Source organism: Echiichthys vipera (genome assembly GCF_963691815.1).
Source record: "Echiichthys vipera genome assembly, chromosome: 18".
Lineage (NCBI taxonomy): Eukaryota > Metazoa > Chordata > Actinopteri > Perciformes > Trachinidae > Echiichthys > Echiichthys vipera.
Window position 1 is genome coordinate 7370762 of NC_139843.1, and position 18391 is coordinate 7389152.

The 18391-nt window shown below is 45.1% G+C and overlaps 2 protein-coding genes across 2 annotated transcripts; one reads left to right on the forward strand and one right to left on the reverse strand.

Moving 5' to 3' along the window:
• Positions 1-612: 612 nt before the first annotated feature.
• On the reverse strand, positions 613-3756 carry LOC310960683 (elastase-1; the record flags this gene model as incomplete). Its single annotated transcript, XM_083932445.1, has 6 exons — positions 613-792; positions 875-1038; positions 1980-2260; positions 2389-2483; positions 3420-3529; positions 3618-3756. 6 exons carry the CDS (start codon positions 3754-3756, stop codon positions 613-615), a joined length of 969 nt encoding a protein of 322 aa, XP_083788571.1.
• An 8648-nt stretch (positions 3757-12404) lies between these two features.
• On the forward strand, positions 12405-17831 carry syt15 (synaptotagmin XV; the record flags this gene model as incomplete). Its single annotated transcript, XM_083932174.1, has 8 exons — positions 12405-12411; positions 12483-12675; positions 13539-13696; positions 13780-14072; positions 15106-15273; positions 16478-16586; positions 16671-16850; positions 17692-17831. The coding sequence occupies 8 exons, from the start codon at positions 12405-12407 to the stop codon at positions 17829-17831; spliced, it is 1248 nt and encodes a 415-aa protein (XP_083788300.1).
• Positions 17832-18391: the final 560 nt, after the last annotated feature.

Below are 18391 nucleotides of genomic sequence, written 5' to 3' on the forward strand. Positions count from 1 at the left end.
ACAAATGTAGACTGGATGTGAAAGGTTATGAATAGTGTACACTATGCTTTCTGCCGTTTAAAACCAGAGTAGTGTAGAGGCTAAACAGGGTTCGTACAAAGTTTGGAAAGAATTACATTTAAACAATTAATTTAAAGTAATAAGCCTGAATTTGAAAGGACTCCTTGAATAACCTGGTTAATATTTAGAATAGAAATACTTTATTGAAATGAAACAACCCCCAGATGTGATGAGAAAGGTATTTAGAGTCTGGAAATCTTTTGAAAGTGCTTGAAAGGTGCTTGAATTTTAATCTTCAAAATCTGTATGACCCCTGTGTAAAATATGGTGTGCACCAGAGGGTGCAGCCTAGGTCAGTCTGTGCATTAATCCGCTTCTGATCGTACATTATGGCACTTTTTGTGTTATCGATCGTACATTGTATCGTATTGTACATCTGGCAGCGCTATTTATATAATAATTTCACATTCAGAACATGTATTCACATCTTTCAGTGGTCGTTGAATGAACTGTTGCTGTGTGACTTTAGAAAAAAAGCAGGTTGTATTCTTCTGTAGACATAAAACGGAGCGGGGCTTATGTTTGCCGTCAGCGCTGAGTCAGGCGGCTCGCTTAGTGCAGGAAGAAGTCCCTGATGCGCGTCGCCTCGATCCAGGGGATGTAGGCGGCGGTGCGGGTGAAAACGCTGGGTTTGTTCTCCACGGTGCAGCCGATGGGGCCGAAGCTCACTACGCCGTGCACCTCCCAGCGGTCCTGCCCCTGCTGACACAGCAGAGGACCACCGGAGTCGCCCTGGGAGAGGAAGGAGGAGAGAGATGGGGTAAGGAATCGTTCGTTCTCACTTCTATCTCCAACATTTTCCCGTGAATCTCACCTGGCACGCAGCAGGCGGGCCCTCGGTGTCCCTGAACCCAGCGCAGATCATGGAGTCTCGGACGCGGTCGCCCCAGAATTTCTTCTGCCGACAGGTTTTGAAGTCAATGATGGGCAGGCGGGCTTGATTCAGGGCTTCTGCTAGAGACACGTTCTCCTTCCCGCCTGAAATGTGTTCAAGAACAATTTAAAGGTCCCGTATTCTGCTTATCCTGTCTGAATCTACCTCTATTCACCCTCTGTCTGATGCTCTGTTTTAGTGCCTGTCTCTTTTAAGACCCCCCTCACAAAAAAAAACCAGTCTGCTCTGATTGGCCAGTGTTCCAGGTCGTCCACATCTACGCTCTTGGTGTCTGCACCGTCATTGTAGCCGGGGAATGACTGTAGCAGAACTGTAGAGGTGTTTTCTACCTGTATACAGGGTGTGTCGGCATGGTCTTTAAAAAGTACTTAAGTTGTTAAATTGAGCAACAATTAAGGTCGTTAAAGAGCATTAAACCCTATTTAAGAGATTACATTTTTTAGCTTGTTCGTCCAAAGAAATTGTAGCTAAAGTTTGCGTTACGTCATCCTTTCGTGGGCGCGTAGTGGGGCTCTGTAGTTTATTTATGAAATCCTGCTCGATTTAACGTCACCTGAAGAAGACGACCATTAACGCGCTCCCCGCTCACTGAACTCTGACTTACTGCTGCTTGCTAACGTTACATGAAGGTCCCTTCATGCCGAGCAAAGTGGTTTCGTCTAGTTAATGTAAAGTAACTGTTAAAGACTGTTAAAGTTAGTGTCACTGATGTAACCGGTTTAAACTTGAGGGGGATATGAGGTCTTGAAAAAGGTCTAAAAAGGTATATACGCTGATATAGTCCCATAAGTCCTGACGGCTGGTTTAAAGCCCAAGCTTCTGAATACGGACTGTGTGCATTTGCTCTTTTCATAATAAAAAAAACCTTTAAACTGCATTTTTTTTTCCACTTCTCGTGACTTTTTAGCCACGTCAGCAGCAAAGTAACATTGGACCGTCCAGACTGAAATAGCTCCACAACTGTAGGACCCATTCATGATCCCCAGAGGATGAACCCCATTGATTCCCCCTCTCCTCCACTCACCCCGGGTGTCTCCCCAGCCTGTGACCCAGCAGTAGTGTCCCGGATTGAGGATGGTCTGCTTGCGCGGCAGGCAGGCGTAGCGGATGAAGTTTGAAGGGGCGATGTCTGTGGCTGCCTTCACCAGGGCGATGTCGTAGTCCAGCTCGCTGTGAGCCGGGTAACGGAAGTTCTCGTGGCGGTAGATTCTCTTCACGGGGAAAATCCTCTCTGCCGTCTCTGAGCGCTTCAGCTGATGCTTCCCCAGGACGATCCTCCAGCTCCCAGCATCCTCAGCTTTACCCCTGAGAGCCCAAAACAGAGTTAAAGCAAGGCCTTTCTGGTTCTCATTGTGTTTCTTTTTCCACAAAAATCGACTTCAAACTAAATGTTCTGCTTCTGCGTTTCGTCTTCTGTGTAAATGGTTTCTTACTTTTGGAAGCAGTGAGCAGCAGTAAGGACCCAGTTCTTGTGGATGAGAGTTCCTCCACAGACATGAATGTAATGTTTGCTTCCCCTGGGACGAACCTACGAGAGACAACCAGACCTCCTCCTCAGTGATGTTAACTAATACATGATCATAAGGATTTGATGTGTGAATGCAGGATGTATCAGTGATCAAACTTGCTCAAACTTCATCGATCATCACTTAAGGAGAGGCACTACAGGTGAACAGGGTAACATTTTTAACTAATGTCACCGTGAAACTTCCCCAGTTCATTACTGATATTAAGAGAATTCATATTGTGTTTCAAGTTTTCTGATATTTTATGTTTAAATATATTTAAACTAAAACAATATTGGATTTGAATTTCTAGACATTCCAGGAGATGGCGCTGTTACAATTGCTTCACAGCGTAAAGATCACACATTAAGGCCTTTCTCCAGCTAAGTATTTTGAATGTATGTAGTTGCGTTCTTCAGAGACATCCTGCCCCTGACAGAAAAACACTGAAGCTGCTGAAAAACTGAAACTTAACTGTGAAAATTAACTAAAACTAAAATGAAATAAAACCTAATAGAGAATTTAAAACCATTATAACCTTGCTGCTGGGTCGTTAAACCTTTATTAATGCATCGTTATTTATTACTTACCGATATTTTGTATTAATGATCTCAATGTGCAGAGTAATTAATGTCAAATAAGTGCAGTGGAGTAAAAAGTTCAATATTCAAAGTAGAAAATACTTGAGTAAAGTAGCTCAAATTTGTATTCGAGTACAGTATGTGAGTGAATGTACTTAAGACGTCACCTTTGGCTGGGGCAACTTTTCATTTTTCATTATAATTTACATTTTATGAACTAAAGGAATCATAGAAATCACCAGCCGACACTTAAACTGATAATAATCCGTAGTCGTAGAAGGGATGAAACTGTAATCTGCGCTAAGTGTACTGGAGTTTTGTTTGTCCACTCACGACCTCCTATTGCTGAACTACATCCGTACAAAAAGGCGGGTTTACCTGCAGAGACACCTGCCAGGGCCAGGAGTGAGGTCTCGCCTCGTTGCCCGACACAATCCTCTCGGCCATGTTGGGTTTGAAGTGAGCCATGCCGCAGTCCCTCGGCCAGTCTGAGCGCAGAACACAAAGACATTCAAATCAAACATCTTCAAGCATGTTTTAACAGGTGTGCGTGTGTGTGTTTCTATGTGCCCTCACCCAGGTGGAGGAGCTTGTGCTGCGGTTGATGCCGTCCGGGCGTGAGTGTGTATGCAGCTGCAGGCAGAGACGCCTTGCTCAACAGCAGCGGCAGCAGCAGAGACAGAAGGAGGAGCAGAGGAGGTCCGGGTACAGCCATCTTCTATCACAGAATCACCGGCCGGCACACGTCCCACGCTTTTTATACCAGGCAGCAGAGCGCACGCACATGTACAGGTACACATACAGTACAACAACAACAACAACACACACAGCAGCAGGGACAATGGGCCGGGTCGCAACAAAGGCCGAGCGCTGGATTGTTCTCCTGTACAGCTACAGTTTCCACCGCAGCTGAGAAAAAGGGCATTTCGGGGAGTCCCATCAGCACTTTCACATACATATAGTATGCTCACAGTACACCAACATGCACGCAGCACAAAGGCAATAAAGCAGAGTACACAAACAAACATCACATCATGTCACGTGGCTTACAGCAGTGACATAGTGACCTGAGCTGGACCTTCCTCTCTGATCTCTCAAGTCCTCACTGTAGTTCATCCCGTGTAAACATGACTCAGTAGAAAAGATGTTGTCGGTGCATGAAGGTATTAAATATGGATATGTTTACTTATCAAACCAAACTAGGATAGAAAGTTTAGAAACCGTGTCTGTGATTAGGAATAATCATCAGTATCCTCATGAGTAACTTGACTGCTGCAGTTTAACCAGTGGAGAAAAGTACATTTACTCAGGTTCTGTACTTCACTTTCATTTTGAGGTACTTGGACTTGACGCTTTACTTTGTATGCTACTTTATACTTCTTCACTACATTTCAGAGAAAATATTGTACTTTATACTCCACTACATTTAGTTGGTAGCTTTAGTTACTTTACAGATTATTAATACAAAATATTATCAACAAATAAAGTAACCTATATTGTTAGAGACGAAGCTATACAGTAGAATATAAAGTAAATAAAATCACCTTTCAGCTGCAACATTAAAGTGATATTTACATGAGTCTATCAATAATTACAATCTGATAGTATAAAACTTTTTGTACTAATTTTTTTTATGTTTCTAAGGGCCCCAATAGGAGGAAAGTTTTTTTCCCCAGTGAGGTACATTTAAAAGAAATAAATAGTCTGGCCAGTCCGGGGCCCCTGCACACCTGGGGCCCCTAGAGCAGCCTGTGCATTAACCCGCCTCTGATCGTACATTATGGCACTTTTTGCGTTACTGATCGTACATTGTATCATATTGTACATCTTGCAGCACTATTTATATTTACTTTATGTTAAGTGCTAATGCTAACACGCTAAACAAACATGGGGAACATATCTGCTTATTTCTGTTAGCATGTTAGCATATGCTAATTTGCAGTTAGCTTAAAGCGTTTAGCCTTTATGATATCTTGCCATTCAATACGTGTAAAGCTCAACAGAAGAAAAAAAATGTCAAGAATCAGAAATCTTTATTGTCCGTCACATAACGATAGAAAATTGTCGTGGGGTAGGGGCTCACAACAACTTAAAAAAAAAAAACAACATAAAATTACAAGAATCACCCGTAGGTGTGAATGGTTGTCTGTCTCTGTTTGTCTCTATGTGCCCTGCGATAGACTGGCGTCCTGTCCAGGGTGGACCCCGCCTCACGCCCAATGTCAGCTGGGATCGGCTCCAGCCACCCCGCGACCCCGACCCCGGGATAAGCGGTTGAAGATGAATGAATGAATGAATGAACATAAAATAACATCAAAATGCAAACAACGACAATTCCAGAGTTAAATAAGGGTAGATGTGCAAAACTGCATTAAAAATATCATGATCACATTTTTGAAACTTAAATATTAATATTAATATCAACCTCAAAAGTCCAGTATTGGCTGAGCTATCGTCGGTTCATACAAATAACAAAGAAACACACTTGTATTACTCTTTATAATCCATTTTGCAGCATATTTACAGTCGTCAGATGTCGACAGTTGTACAGGAGAAATTGTATTTTTTGTGTCTTTCAAAGTGACAGCTTCATTGATTTCTGACCTTAAAGCCTAATGAAACTAAAACTATCTGCATGACTAGATACCACAAGAAGTCAGCGGGAAAAAAAATGCATTGACGCTTTAACACCAGAAAATAAGACTTCATAAATGAAAAGCAGCAGGGACCCCATCTGTGAAAATATGACTGTACCTGCAGTGGAAGCCACTAGTGAGTTGATCTTTTTTCCTGTGGTGAATGAGAGAGAATGTGCCCGCTCATCTGAATGGCTGCGCCTGAATGGTCCAACCTCACCCCTGTGGTTCACCAAGTTTACACACAACTACTTTGTGCATGTTTTTTCCACAGCGAATGAGTCGAGCGAGTGTGGGAAGAGGAGGACAGAACAACACAGGAGCTTAGTGGGTTTTTGAGTTAGCGTTTATTCCCAAACAACAATTTTGAGCTGAGTCACCTCCTGAGTAATCATCTGAAAGTGTAAACCCTGACTTTTTGAATTTCTTTCATTTGTCCAGAAGAATGAATCGCATCAGATTAAAGAGTTATGAACTGAGACGTGAGAAACTTGTTGCGAAAGTGTGCAAAAACAAAAAGCGCACTTAGAAGAATAAGAAATGATGGAGGAAGTGTAAAGGTATTTTATCGAGCTGCAACGATCAGTTGATTAATCAATTAGTCGCCTGACAGAAAGATTATTTTTATTTCAGCTTCTGAAATATGGAGATTTTCTGTTTTCTATCAAACTGGAATACTCTGGGGTTGTGGACAAAACAAGACATTTTAAGACCTTGGACTTTAATTTGTAAAATATTTTATTGCCCATTTAAAATGTCAAACAATGAATTACTTTCCAATGTTGTCTAATTTATTTTTTGATTGCCTATTAATGATGTTCTTTATTAGCTACTAGTTCCATGACTCTTGTGAGCTGAAAAAACACATGGTAATAATTGAACTCAGATTAAAAATATCAACAGTTTTATTGACGCCTCTCTCATCTGCACTGTGGGACTGGACAGTGAGAGGATAACAGGCTTTTTCAGACCAAACTGCCGCTCCCTCTGCTTCACTCCCCGCCGCTGGCAGATTACAGCCGGTCCGTCTCTGGTACCGGCTACTTTGCTGGCCAGCTGCCGTCCACTCAGCGACAGGCAGTGAGTCAGAGGTACCTTTAAACCCAGTGCTGATGAAATTATGATGGAATTAGCAGGCTAACTAGCGGACGGCTGGCTAGTAGTTCCTCTTGAGCTCGGAGAGTACCTCATAAAGTCCCTCAATGCGGCGTTCTAAGAAGTACGATCATTCCTAGTTCTTGTAGTTTGGTGGTAAAAAGGGGATTCTCATATGTTCTTAGAGCTATTAAAAGGTTCTTCCGGTCCTGAGATGCTGATTTTTTAGAGAGAATTCAAAGACAGTCAAAGGGAAACGAAGTCAGATGGACACCTTTTAAACAAACGACGGAAGTTTAGACAACGGCAGGATAAAACCACATGAAAGTAAGAGCTACTCCCAAAGTCTCTCTGAGCTTCATTCAGAGTTTATTGCGTAGTGCATTTGTGCAAATTGAGGATCAGCTATATGGATAATCCCTTAGATTAGAAAAGACGTTAGATTAGTCTCCAGGATCAGTCCTCTGCATTTCTGGAGCCTCCACACCACCCGGGCCTCCTCAGAGACCGGATCGCGCCCTTCTTGCGGCTGTGTCCACTCCCATGCGAGGGTGATTTGGAACGACTGGTGCCGTCCTCTCCATACACCTCATCGTCTTCTTTTATGTAAGCGCCCTCTGCTCTGCTTAATCTACGAGCAATTTTTACTTTTACCTCCCTTTTGCCTCCTTTTTCCGGCTCCTCCTCGTCCCTCCCCCCTCCATCTGTCTCAGGTGTCGCTTCACTCGTATCCTCCACCGTACAAGTCGAGGATTTAATCATCACCGGCGGATGAAGTTCAGGGGTCATGGCCTTCACCACGTTGGATATGAGAGGAGGCTTAGGTGCTTTCTTCTTCTTCGAGGAATGCCTCTGAAGTCGCGGGCTGTTCTGGATCTCCATGTGTTTCTGTATGGCTGTGGTAAGCACCTTTGGGTCCACAGATGCTCCGTGAACGTCCCATGTCATCCCGTCCTCGTCCCACTGCACCTGCTTCATGCTGCTCCTCCTCGTCTGGTTCTTCAGACACGACCTCCTCTTCTCCAGATCGTGCAAGGACGTGGAGCTGATGTCCAACGTCGGAGTTGCTCCTCGACTCTCCTCCTCCTCCTCATCCTCCTCCTCCTCCTCCTCCTCTTCCACTTCGCTGCTCACTGGGAACATGCTGGAGGACGGCGACACCAGATTGGAGTTGGACCCCACTGAGGACTTCAGGTTCAGTCTTGATCCAGGCGGTGAGCCTAAGAAGGAGTGGGAGCCTGTGTTGGAAATGGTCCTCTTGAGGCCCCACAAGGAGCCAATGGGAGAGATCGTCTGCACCACTGCGTCTACCAGCTCCAGCTGTGAAGTCATTGTACCCTCCTCCCTGAACACCTTTGTGTTGCTCAAGTTGCACCTGCAGCAGTCACCCAATAGCGAGTCGCTCAATGAAGAAGCCAGGGGAGTCCTCCAACCTCTTCCTGTCTGACAGCTTTGCCCCGGCTGCCATGAAGGCTCAAGATGGTAAACTGAGGCTTCTCTTCTTGATTTCTGTCCGACCGCTGGAGAATTAGGCATTTGCACTGGGCTTCTCAGTCCTCCACCCTCCGATAACTGTGTGCTTGCAGAACTGTGCAGCTCTTTCATCAAGTCATCAAGAAGACATCCAGGATCCGACGACACACCTCCTTCTGCTAAACTTACGGACGGCGGGATTGGGGACGGGAATTGGAAAGATTGCAAGCTATTATCCAGGAAGCCCTCATCCTCTGTGAGGGCGGGCTGGGAGAGATCGGGAGAGTTGGATGGCAAGGGTGAGGAGGTGTGAGCCTGCAGGGGTGATGGCAGGGGTGACGGCAGCTGAGTGGGCGTTGGTGAGGATGCAAGTAACTCTTCCTGCTGATGTGTGCTCAGCGTTAGGGTTGAGGAAGAAGACGTTGGTGTCTGCAGGGGGGAGATGAAGGGAGAGGGCGTGTCAGGTGGGGAGGTTGCTTTGGACAAGGGAGAGCAAGGGGTTTCCTGGGTTACACTCGAGGGGCGTGAGGTCCCACCTTTCCATACAATTGTGTCTGGAGTGCTGCTGCGGCTGTGCGTGCTGCCGCTCCAACGGTGCATGTTGGTGATCCAGCGCTCGCTGAGAGCAGGAGGGCTGTGGCCGTCCACGTGTTGGGCTGTGAGGGACAACTGCTGATTGTTGGTGGAGTTGATGTGCTGGCACATGCGGGGGTGCAGCTGCTGCAGCGTCACTGAGTTCTGCTCAGAGTGTGTGTTGGTGCTGGAGCTGCGTCTCAGGTCCATGCGGGTGAAGGCTGGGTCCCGCTTGTGCGGCGGCCCCGTCGCCATGACCACATCCATGGAGCTCTTAGAGAGGGAGAAAATGGGCGCATCCTCCCGATCCTCCCGCCCCACAAGCCGAGCTTCACTGGAGTAAGAGGCTGACTGACTGACTGAGCAACTGGCTGGCTGGTAGCTCTCAGACGCAGGGCGCCCAGGCCGCGCCATGGCAACAACACCAACCTGCAAAGAAAGACACATCTTTAGCCTCTTTCACGCGTGCATGACAAACCTAAAATGATCTAGACCTTCCCAGAGGAGCTGTGTGTGAGAACGCAAATGAACAAATCAGTCAGACCAGACATCAAGTGACTTTACTCTGCCACCTCACCACTGGTGCAAAGCCTGTGTAATGTCCGATTGAGTCCATGTTTGAATAGAGCATGCCGCTATCATCTATCATGCGGCTGGCACAAAAACCACAAGAGGTTCCATCCACAGGTCAAGACGAAGGGTAATTCACACAAAGACGGCAACAAAAATGTCTCACTGGAGAGACGAGATTCTGTCATTGGGCCGACGCTAAAATCATCTGTCCGAGGAACGTCAAGAGAATCTGACGTTTATGACCAAATTATGAGCCGGCGCTGTTGTAATCCGCACCATGTCCTGTGCATGCAAATGTGCTACATGTGTCCGGACCGACGTTGTCCAGAGTTCTTATGAGCCAATGGCTTTTGAGTATTTAATACTTTTCTCCTTAAACAGCAAAAAAGCTAACTATCTAGCTAACTAGCTATTTCCCAAAATGTTGAAACTATTCCTTTAATCTTTTCCTTCTTTCTGACTCTGAAACACACACACACACACACACACACACACACACACACACACACACACACACACACACACACACACACACACACACACACACACACACACACACACACACACACACACACACACATTCACAGCCACTACCAGATTAGCCTAATGAGATTACACAATCCAGATTATTTGATTATTCGGACAAAATGTAGATTGATCGGGTTCAAGAGAGCAGCTGTCAGTTGACAGAAGACGAAGAAGCAAAAGAGACAAAGAAAGGCAGAGAATGGAGAGTAGAGATTACACTGAATTCACTTTAATCATTATGTTCTAATAGCATGTTGTGGCTAATTTTATATTTCTGTGTATTTATGCTTATAAAATCAGATTATACCAGTTCTTTGATCCCTCAGAAATAGAAAATAAATGCTACTCTGCCTGACATATCATCATAAAAACATATGAATCCGTATTTATATTAAAACAAACTGTCAAATCCACCTCTGTCCCAAACTGACCATCTGACCTTATAACGTGTGTTTATCTGGGATCATAAACATCCAGTTAACTCACGGATACGACTGTCCGTTTGCACGAAGATTCAGCACCAAATCCTGAGACATTGATGGAAGAGGAAAGTCTTACCTTAAGTTCACACCTTGTGTCCTGCTTTGCTCTCTTCGCTGGCACAGAGCAGGCAGAGCTAAATGGCGTCTCTCCTTCCTCCCCTCATTCCTCCCTCACTTCTTAAGAAAGTATTTCTGGCTTCCAGCCTCAATCACACACTGTTGTGACTCGTCTTCAACTTGATCTCCTCCTCCGTCTTCCTCTCACCGAAGGACCCTCGTGTGAAGTTGACATCGGGGTGAAAATGAGGATTTCTGTGTGTATTTGCGTGTGTCAAAGAGCGAGGGCCATTACTCTGACTTTAGCTCTGAGGATTAGCAGTCATCTCATTAGCTACCGTCCAATCTCTGAAGTGTGTGTGTGTGTGTGTGTGTGTGTGTGTGTGTGTGTGTGTGTGTGTGTGTGTGTGTGTGTGTGTGTGTGTGTGTGTGTGTGTGTGTGTGTGTGTGTGTGTGTGTGTGTGTGTGTGTGTGTGTGTGTGTGTGTGTGTGTGTGTGTGTGTGTGTGTGTGTGTGTGTGTGTGTGTGTGTGTGTGTGTGTGTGTGTGTGTGTGTGTGTGTGTGTGTGTGTGTGTGTGTGTGTGTGTGTGTGTGTGTGTGTGTGTGTGTGTGTGTGTGTGTGTGTGTGTGTGTGTGTGTGTGTGTATATCAGTGGTCAGAGCAGCACTATTATTTAGTTATTAACGTGTGTCACCTTATCAAATTTCGTGTCAATTCACCGTCAACAGTGTGTGAGAGTGAAAACCTAAATGTTAACCTTGTGGTGGCGTTAGAGGATAATCAGAAGATCACCAAAGGAGTGGAAAAGGATTCATCCTTAACCTTTTGGCTACTGTCGCCAGGTCGTGTCTGGATGGTAACCCCAGATATGTGAAAACTCTGGAGAGACTCTTCCTCATGATCTATAACAACCAACGTTGCCGGATCAGATTCACAGTTTCCAGCCCATCACAAACCGCAAACACGCTCAATTTAGCAAATACCAGCCTGAATCAAAACCTTGATCAAAACCCCCTATCATCAGCATGCAAAGCTTCATGCATCCAATAACCAACGATAGATGTTAGATAAACAGGCTGTCCCAACCCACAAAGACACAGCAATGATGAATGCACAGCGCAACCACAATAAAGTGATCAAATACAGCCATGACATGTGAAACACACACAGAAAAACACCATAGAACTAATGTTAATGTGATGACATCAAGGTAAGTATGTCCTCCCTCATCTCTAATTATTCAATACAACTCAAGTCAAACAAATGTGCTGGTAATTTATAGTTTTGAGCATAAAATAGCAGCTTCTTTGAATCTAAAACACAACAGCATAGGTTGCAAATGTTTGTCTAAAGAACAAAAATGTAAATAAAATTCAATTCTAGAGAATGTAATATATCAAAATCAGTGGTCTGGGCAATAATTAAATACGATAGTTTATCCTCTTTCAATGGAATCGTTATGAAATCATACATTGTTATACCCAGTGATGTTGTTTAAATTGATAATAACAAACTCATTAACTCAAATTTCTTAATCCGGATACTATGTTTTTGTGTGAAAGCATGATAAAATAAGGAATAAAATAAGTTTATACTTCTTCCCACTCCTTTTGTACATTTATTTTTCCCGCTTTTGTCTTTATGACTGCCAATTAATGTATGATCATTGAGTTTTTTCACATATTCGAAATAAACTTTCTAAACTAAACTAAACTAAACTAAACAAAACACAGGAGGGGATTTTAGTCATACTGTCCAGCCCTAAAGATGTGGTCCTTTTGAAAGAGCGTAGCGGCCAGATAACAGCGTGACGTGATGAGAATGAGCCAGCTGTGTCCTCCTCTCTCTGCTCACCTACAGTGCACGCTTTGAGCCAACAACAACAGGAGGCTCCAACAGTGGAAACTCGTCCTAAGACGTGGCTTCAGACACTCACAGAAATAACTATGACAGGTAAGCTGTAGGCTGCATTTCAACCATGCGTTTCTACTTTTGGGTTTATTTCTCCCTGTTTGCTTGTACAGATGAGGTGTTGCTGTTGGCTGTGGGTCTGTCTGCGGGTCTGCTGGTGCTGCTGGGTCTGATGGTGTACTTTCTGTGGAGGAGGAAGAAGAAGAAGAAGAGGAAGAATCAATACGAGGAGCTGCTCTCTACGACGCCTTCGGTGCCAGCGTGCTCTGCTCCCGTGATCCAGGTGTCTCAGGGCTCCTGGGCAATGTTAGTAAAACAAACATGCACATATCCTACATATCACTTTACTCTCACTGTTTATTCTTTCTGTCTTTCAAATGTTTATTTAATGCGTTTTTTGTGGAACAGTACAAAAGATGCCTTAAAATATGAGAGAGCTAACAGGAAATGAGAGGAGAGAGGGTGTTTGACGTGCAACAAAGGTCCCCTGCTGGACTCAAACTGTTATAATAATAATAATAATAATAATAATAATAACGTTACTTGTATAGCACCTTTATAAACAGCAGTTAACAGAGTGCTTTGATATAGCAAACATCAAAATACACACAAATACAGTGTTAATACAACAAATAATAGTCAAATGCAATGAGGTGTTTTGTTTCTAAGTAAAGAAGAAAAACCTCTCACTGAAGAACAGCATCCATTGCTTCTAAGCGTCAGGGTCTACGGGGCCTGTAGTCTTCATTGTAGCTGATATAGTGTAGGGCAGGAAGTTTAAAATGATATTTCGGCACCCACTGCCTAAAAAAACAGGGCATTTTCAAAGCTTTGACTGCACTTTAAAAAATCGATGTTTAAAAAAAGTAAGTGCATACATTAATCACCACCTTGTGCAAACACGGGTAAATAAGAAGCACACTGTTGTTATCAGTGCATTTATGTGTAACAGTGCTGTCTCTGAGTGTGTTTGTTATGGAAATTAAGTTTACGATTAAAAACAAAAATAGATGGCTTATTGTAGGATTAGGATATTGTCTTAAAATGGTAAATAATGTCTATTTTTCCAAATCCCCTCTTGATTTGATCCTGACTCTGCTCAGCTGATGTAAAAAAAAAATGCTGCAGGAGCCAGAATTAATAACATTTTCTCTCTCTGTTTGTGAAAGGCCCGGTGAGATCCCTTTCACTTTGCCTCCTCGCTTCATGGCACAAAACCATGGTGACCTGAACAATGGAGAGGAGGAGAGAGAGGAAGAGGAGGAGGAGATGAAGATGGAGGCCCGTAGAGACATACTGGCTCATCGTGGGTCCCTCTCAGTAGGAAGTAGGTCATCACTGGTCACTTGACAGTAGCTGAGATGGTCACGGTGAAGTCATTGCAACCTAAAATACTGTTGTCTCCATCAGGGTGGTTCCCCGTGGGGACGGTGCTGGCCGGTCTCTACTCTGTTCCTCCTCTGAACGAGGTGGTGGCGCCTCCTCCCGGCATGGCCACCCGCCTCTGCTTCTCTGTGGAGTACCGCCACGGCAGCGAGCAGCTTATGGTGTCCTTGCTCCGCCTTGGCAACCTCCCTCCCCGTTTCCACGGCAATGTGACGCTGGTGGAGCTCCGGCTCCTCCCCGATGACAGGCGGCCCCGCCAGGCCAAGGCCCGGGGCACGGGGCCCGACCCGGAGTTCAACGACTGCTTTGTTTTCCAGGCGAGGACACAAACGTTTAAACGCAGACGCAGCTGCATCTATATCTGCTCACAGATAGGGGTCCAATGTCAGGACCAAGGGGGGCACCAAAATTACCATAATTTTTTTTCCTGTGTGTCAGACCATGCCACCATAAATCACAACTTTGAGACCATGTCACTCAAAAAATACTGTACAGGGAATCGTTTCCTGTGCTTACCTTTCATGGGGCAACTGTGGCTCAGTGGGAGAGTAGGTTGTCCTCCATTCGAGAGTTCATCAGTTTGATCCCCACCTCCCCCGGTCCACATGTCAAAGTGTCCTTGGGCAAGACACTGAACCCCAAATTGCTCCTCGTGCTGCGCATGGGTGTGTAAATGTGGTGTGAATGGTTAGATTAGATGGTCTGTAGATGTCCACTGCCATCATTCACCCATTCACCCATGTCTGTGTGAATGGGTGAATGTGACAAACACTGGGAAAGCGCCTTGAGTAGTCAGATGACTAGAAAAGTGCTATAGAAGTACAAGTCCATTTACTTTCTTGTTTATTTGTCCTAAACAGCCAACAGCGTGTATCTTACTTAACTGTTATATTAGTAGATCATAATTTTAAGGGTCTCGGGCATGTAGGGGAGTCTACTCATCCCCTGTTCTTCACACGTCTTCCCTTTCTCCCAGTGTGTGGGACTACCTAATGCCTGATTCATTGATATGGATCAATATCAAAATGTGAAGCCCTTTTTTTTTTTTAAAGCCTGTTGATCATTGATCATCAGCCTCTGTGTAAGAAAAACTCCCCGATCGTTTCCGTTGTAGTGGAGAAGAGCAGAGATGGAGAGTCAGAAATATATTTGTCAAGCATTATTTGTTTTACTATTTCAATCTTTTTCTTTTAGATGTAAATCAAGAATGCGAAGAATGTGAAGTTTGGAAATTTGTTAAATTCTTGTGGTTCAGGAATTGGGGGGAACATGTCCCCTCTGTCCCCCCTGTCCCCCCCGGGATCTGCACCCATGCTCAAAACACACTACCTGTATCTCTTCCCTCCGCAGGTGTCAGTTGTGTGTGTGCCTCGGAGCACCCTCAGCGTGTGTGTGCTGAGTGTGGAGCAGGACGGAAAACGCCACGCGGTGGGCAGGGTGCTGTTTCCTCTGGAGGGGGAGCTCGGTCATGCCGGCAGGGTGCTCTGGAGGGACCTGGAGACGGAGGACGACACACAGGTACCAGAGCTTTAGCTAAGTGCATCAACTCAACTACTGTAAAGTGCAAATCCAAGGCTACAGCTTTAGTTATTTTTCATCCTCTTCCCGCCCAGTGAAACGCATCTCCACGTGTTGATGTTTACGATAAACCGAAGGATGAAAGGATTTCTTTATGTTTTAGTAATCCTCCTACTTCCTACGCAACATAAACGGTTGGTGGATCTGCTGGAAAAATGCATAAAAAGCTAAAAACGGTGTATTTACGACACTTTTTAGAGATCTGTGGTCCTCAGAGGACAGCGAGGCTACAAACACGATGATCTGATAGGATAAGATGCACTGCTGTAGATTAAACTACCCAACAGTGTATAAAGGGATTATAATGAGCACAACCTTAAACATCTACGACAGGAAAATGCAACAATAATGCATCTGGGGTGTCTGTGGGTTAGTGGAAGAGTTGCTCGTCCTCCTTTCAAGAGATCGTCAGTTAGATCCCCATGTCCCCGGTCCACATGTCGAAGTGTCCTTGGGCAAGACACTGAAACCCGAATTGCTCCTCGTGCTGCGCATGGGTGTGTGAATGTGGTGTGAATGGTTACATTAGATGGTCTGTAGATGTCCACTACCATGGGTGAATGTGACAAACACTGTGAAAGCGCCTTGAGAAGACTAGAAAGGTCCAAGTCCATCTGAGTCTCATCTCATCTCATCTTCAGCCTCTTATCCGGGGTTGGGTCGCGGGGGCAGCAGCTTTAGCAGGGGACCCCAAACTTCCCTTTCCCGGGCCACATTAACCAGCTCTAACTGGGGGATCCCGAGGCGTTCCCAGGCCAGTGTGGAGATCTAATCTCTCCACCTGGTCCTGGGTCTTCCCCGAGGCCTCCTCCCAGCTGGACGTGCCTGGAACACCTCCCTAGGGAGGCGCCCACGGGGCATCCTTACTAGATGATCCTGAACCACCTCAACTGGCTCACCTGGTAATATGAAACATCATTTAAAATAGCAAAACACTGACAGGAAACCTTTTTACTGCACAATAATTTTACTTCAGTGAGATTTCAAACTCAGGACTTTTGCTTGTAGCGGCGTATTTCCACAGTGTGACATTCAGTACTTTAACTGAAGCAAATGTTTTGACTTTTTCCGCAGGTACACACAGAACGTCACATGTGCTCATAATAGGTTCACAAACGCTCATAATGATTGTGATGTGTGTCAGTGTTCAGAGCTGGGCGATGTGCAGATATCTCTCAGCTACAGTCCGTCCCTGCAGCGCCTCTCTGTGGTGGTCCTGAGGGCTCGGGGCCTGCAGCTGCTCACAGACGCAGGTACGAGGTGTTTCGGCTTCAAACGCGTGCGGATATGTATCTGTGTCACGAGGTAGTGCAGCTTCTGTATGTGTTTTTTTCCAGGCGTGTGCGTCCAGGTGAGCTTACAGATACACACGCAGGTGGTGAAGATGAAGCGCAGCTGTGTGGCGAAAAGTGAGAACGACCCCTATTTCGACCACAGGGTGACCTTTAAACTGCGCTCGCAGCACCTGGACGAGGCCTGTTTGAGATTTGAGCTGCAGCAGACCGACGTCCGCTCAGGTGACCGGGTGAACGGAAAAGGATAGTTCTGTGTGTTTGGGTCTTTTAAATGTGGTTGTATGAGGTACTTATCCATAGTCAGTGTATCACCTGCAGTAGATAAAACCGTAGATAGAAACTGCTGTGGACCAAAAACAGTCATTTTACCTCACTGATCGCAGGAGTTGCTGCTGCGGGGCGGCAGTAGCTCAGTCCATAGGTGACTCGGCTGTTCGAGTCCCTGTGTGGACCATGAATGAAGCGTGGACTTGTGGCTGGAGAGGTGCCGGTTCATCTCCTGGGCAATGTCGAGGTGCTGTTGAGCAAGGCACTGAACCCCCAACTGCTCGGGGCACCGATCCATTTGGCAGCCCCCTCGCTCTGACATCTCACCATTAATTGCATGTATAAAGGTCCTGTCTGTGCATGTGTGTGTATTTGGGCCTGAGTGTGTGTAACAAAAATAATATAATAACGGAGTGAAAAATCTTAATTTCCCCTTGCGTGGATGAAGAAAGGAATTCTTATTCTTCTCCTTCTCCTTCTCCTTCTCCTTCTTCTTCTTCTTCTTCTTCTTCTTCTTCTTCTTCTTCTTCTTCTTCTTCTTCTTCTTCTTCTTCTTCTTCTTCTTCTTCTTCTTCTTCTTCTTCTTCTTCTTCTTCTTCTTCTCCTTGTCCCTCTCCTTGTCCTTGTCCCTCTCCTTGTCCTTCTCCTCCTCCTCCTCCTCCTCCCTTCCTTCTTCTTCACCGCTGCCTCGCTCCCTCATCGTGTCTGTTAGTTCGTTATCCTTTAAAACACGGAACTATATCTTTAACGTGCATGTTTTCAGACGTCAGTATCAGATTCTCTGTCGTTCTCCCAGAGCCTCCGGCCCTGCTGGGAGTGCTGGTGCTGGGTCCCTTCATGTACGCGCGGGGCCCGCAGCTGCAGCACTGGATGGACATGGTCAACACCCCACAGGAGCCGGTCGAGCTGTGGCACGGACTGGGCAGGGCCACCTAACGCACACATGACACCACGTGTGTGTACGCAAGCAAAGTTAGACATAATAAAATCAACATAGTTCAATAACTGACTCAGTGTCAGTTTGGTGATTCTACAAACGAGGAAAACCACAATTTGAATGTTTCAAATCATCAAGGGATATTTTCCTATGTGTTTTAAAGTACGTATGTTATTAGTCGTACACACACACACACACACACACACACACAAACACACACACACACACACACACATGCGCGCACGCACACCTGAAACGTCTCAAATTCTGAATCCTGTACTGAAAAAAAAAGCTTCTTGGTGTAGTACAAATGTATGCAGTTAATCTAATTTCTACATAGTAAAATTAAAAATTCAGTGGGAGCTAGAATATTTTACATTTTAATATTTACACATTTTATTGATGCGATACACTCACTGAAGAGGGAAGAGTACATTTTATTCTATATTCACAAATACAATTTAAAGGATTTATAGTCACTGCACGTTAACTTTAAAATACTAATTTAAATTTACTCTATAAAATCTGTTTATCGTGGATGAGTCATTTGTAATAAATG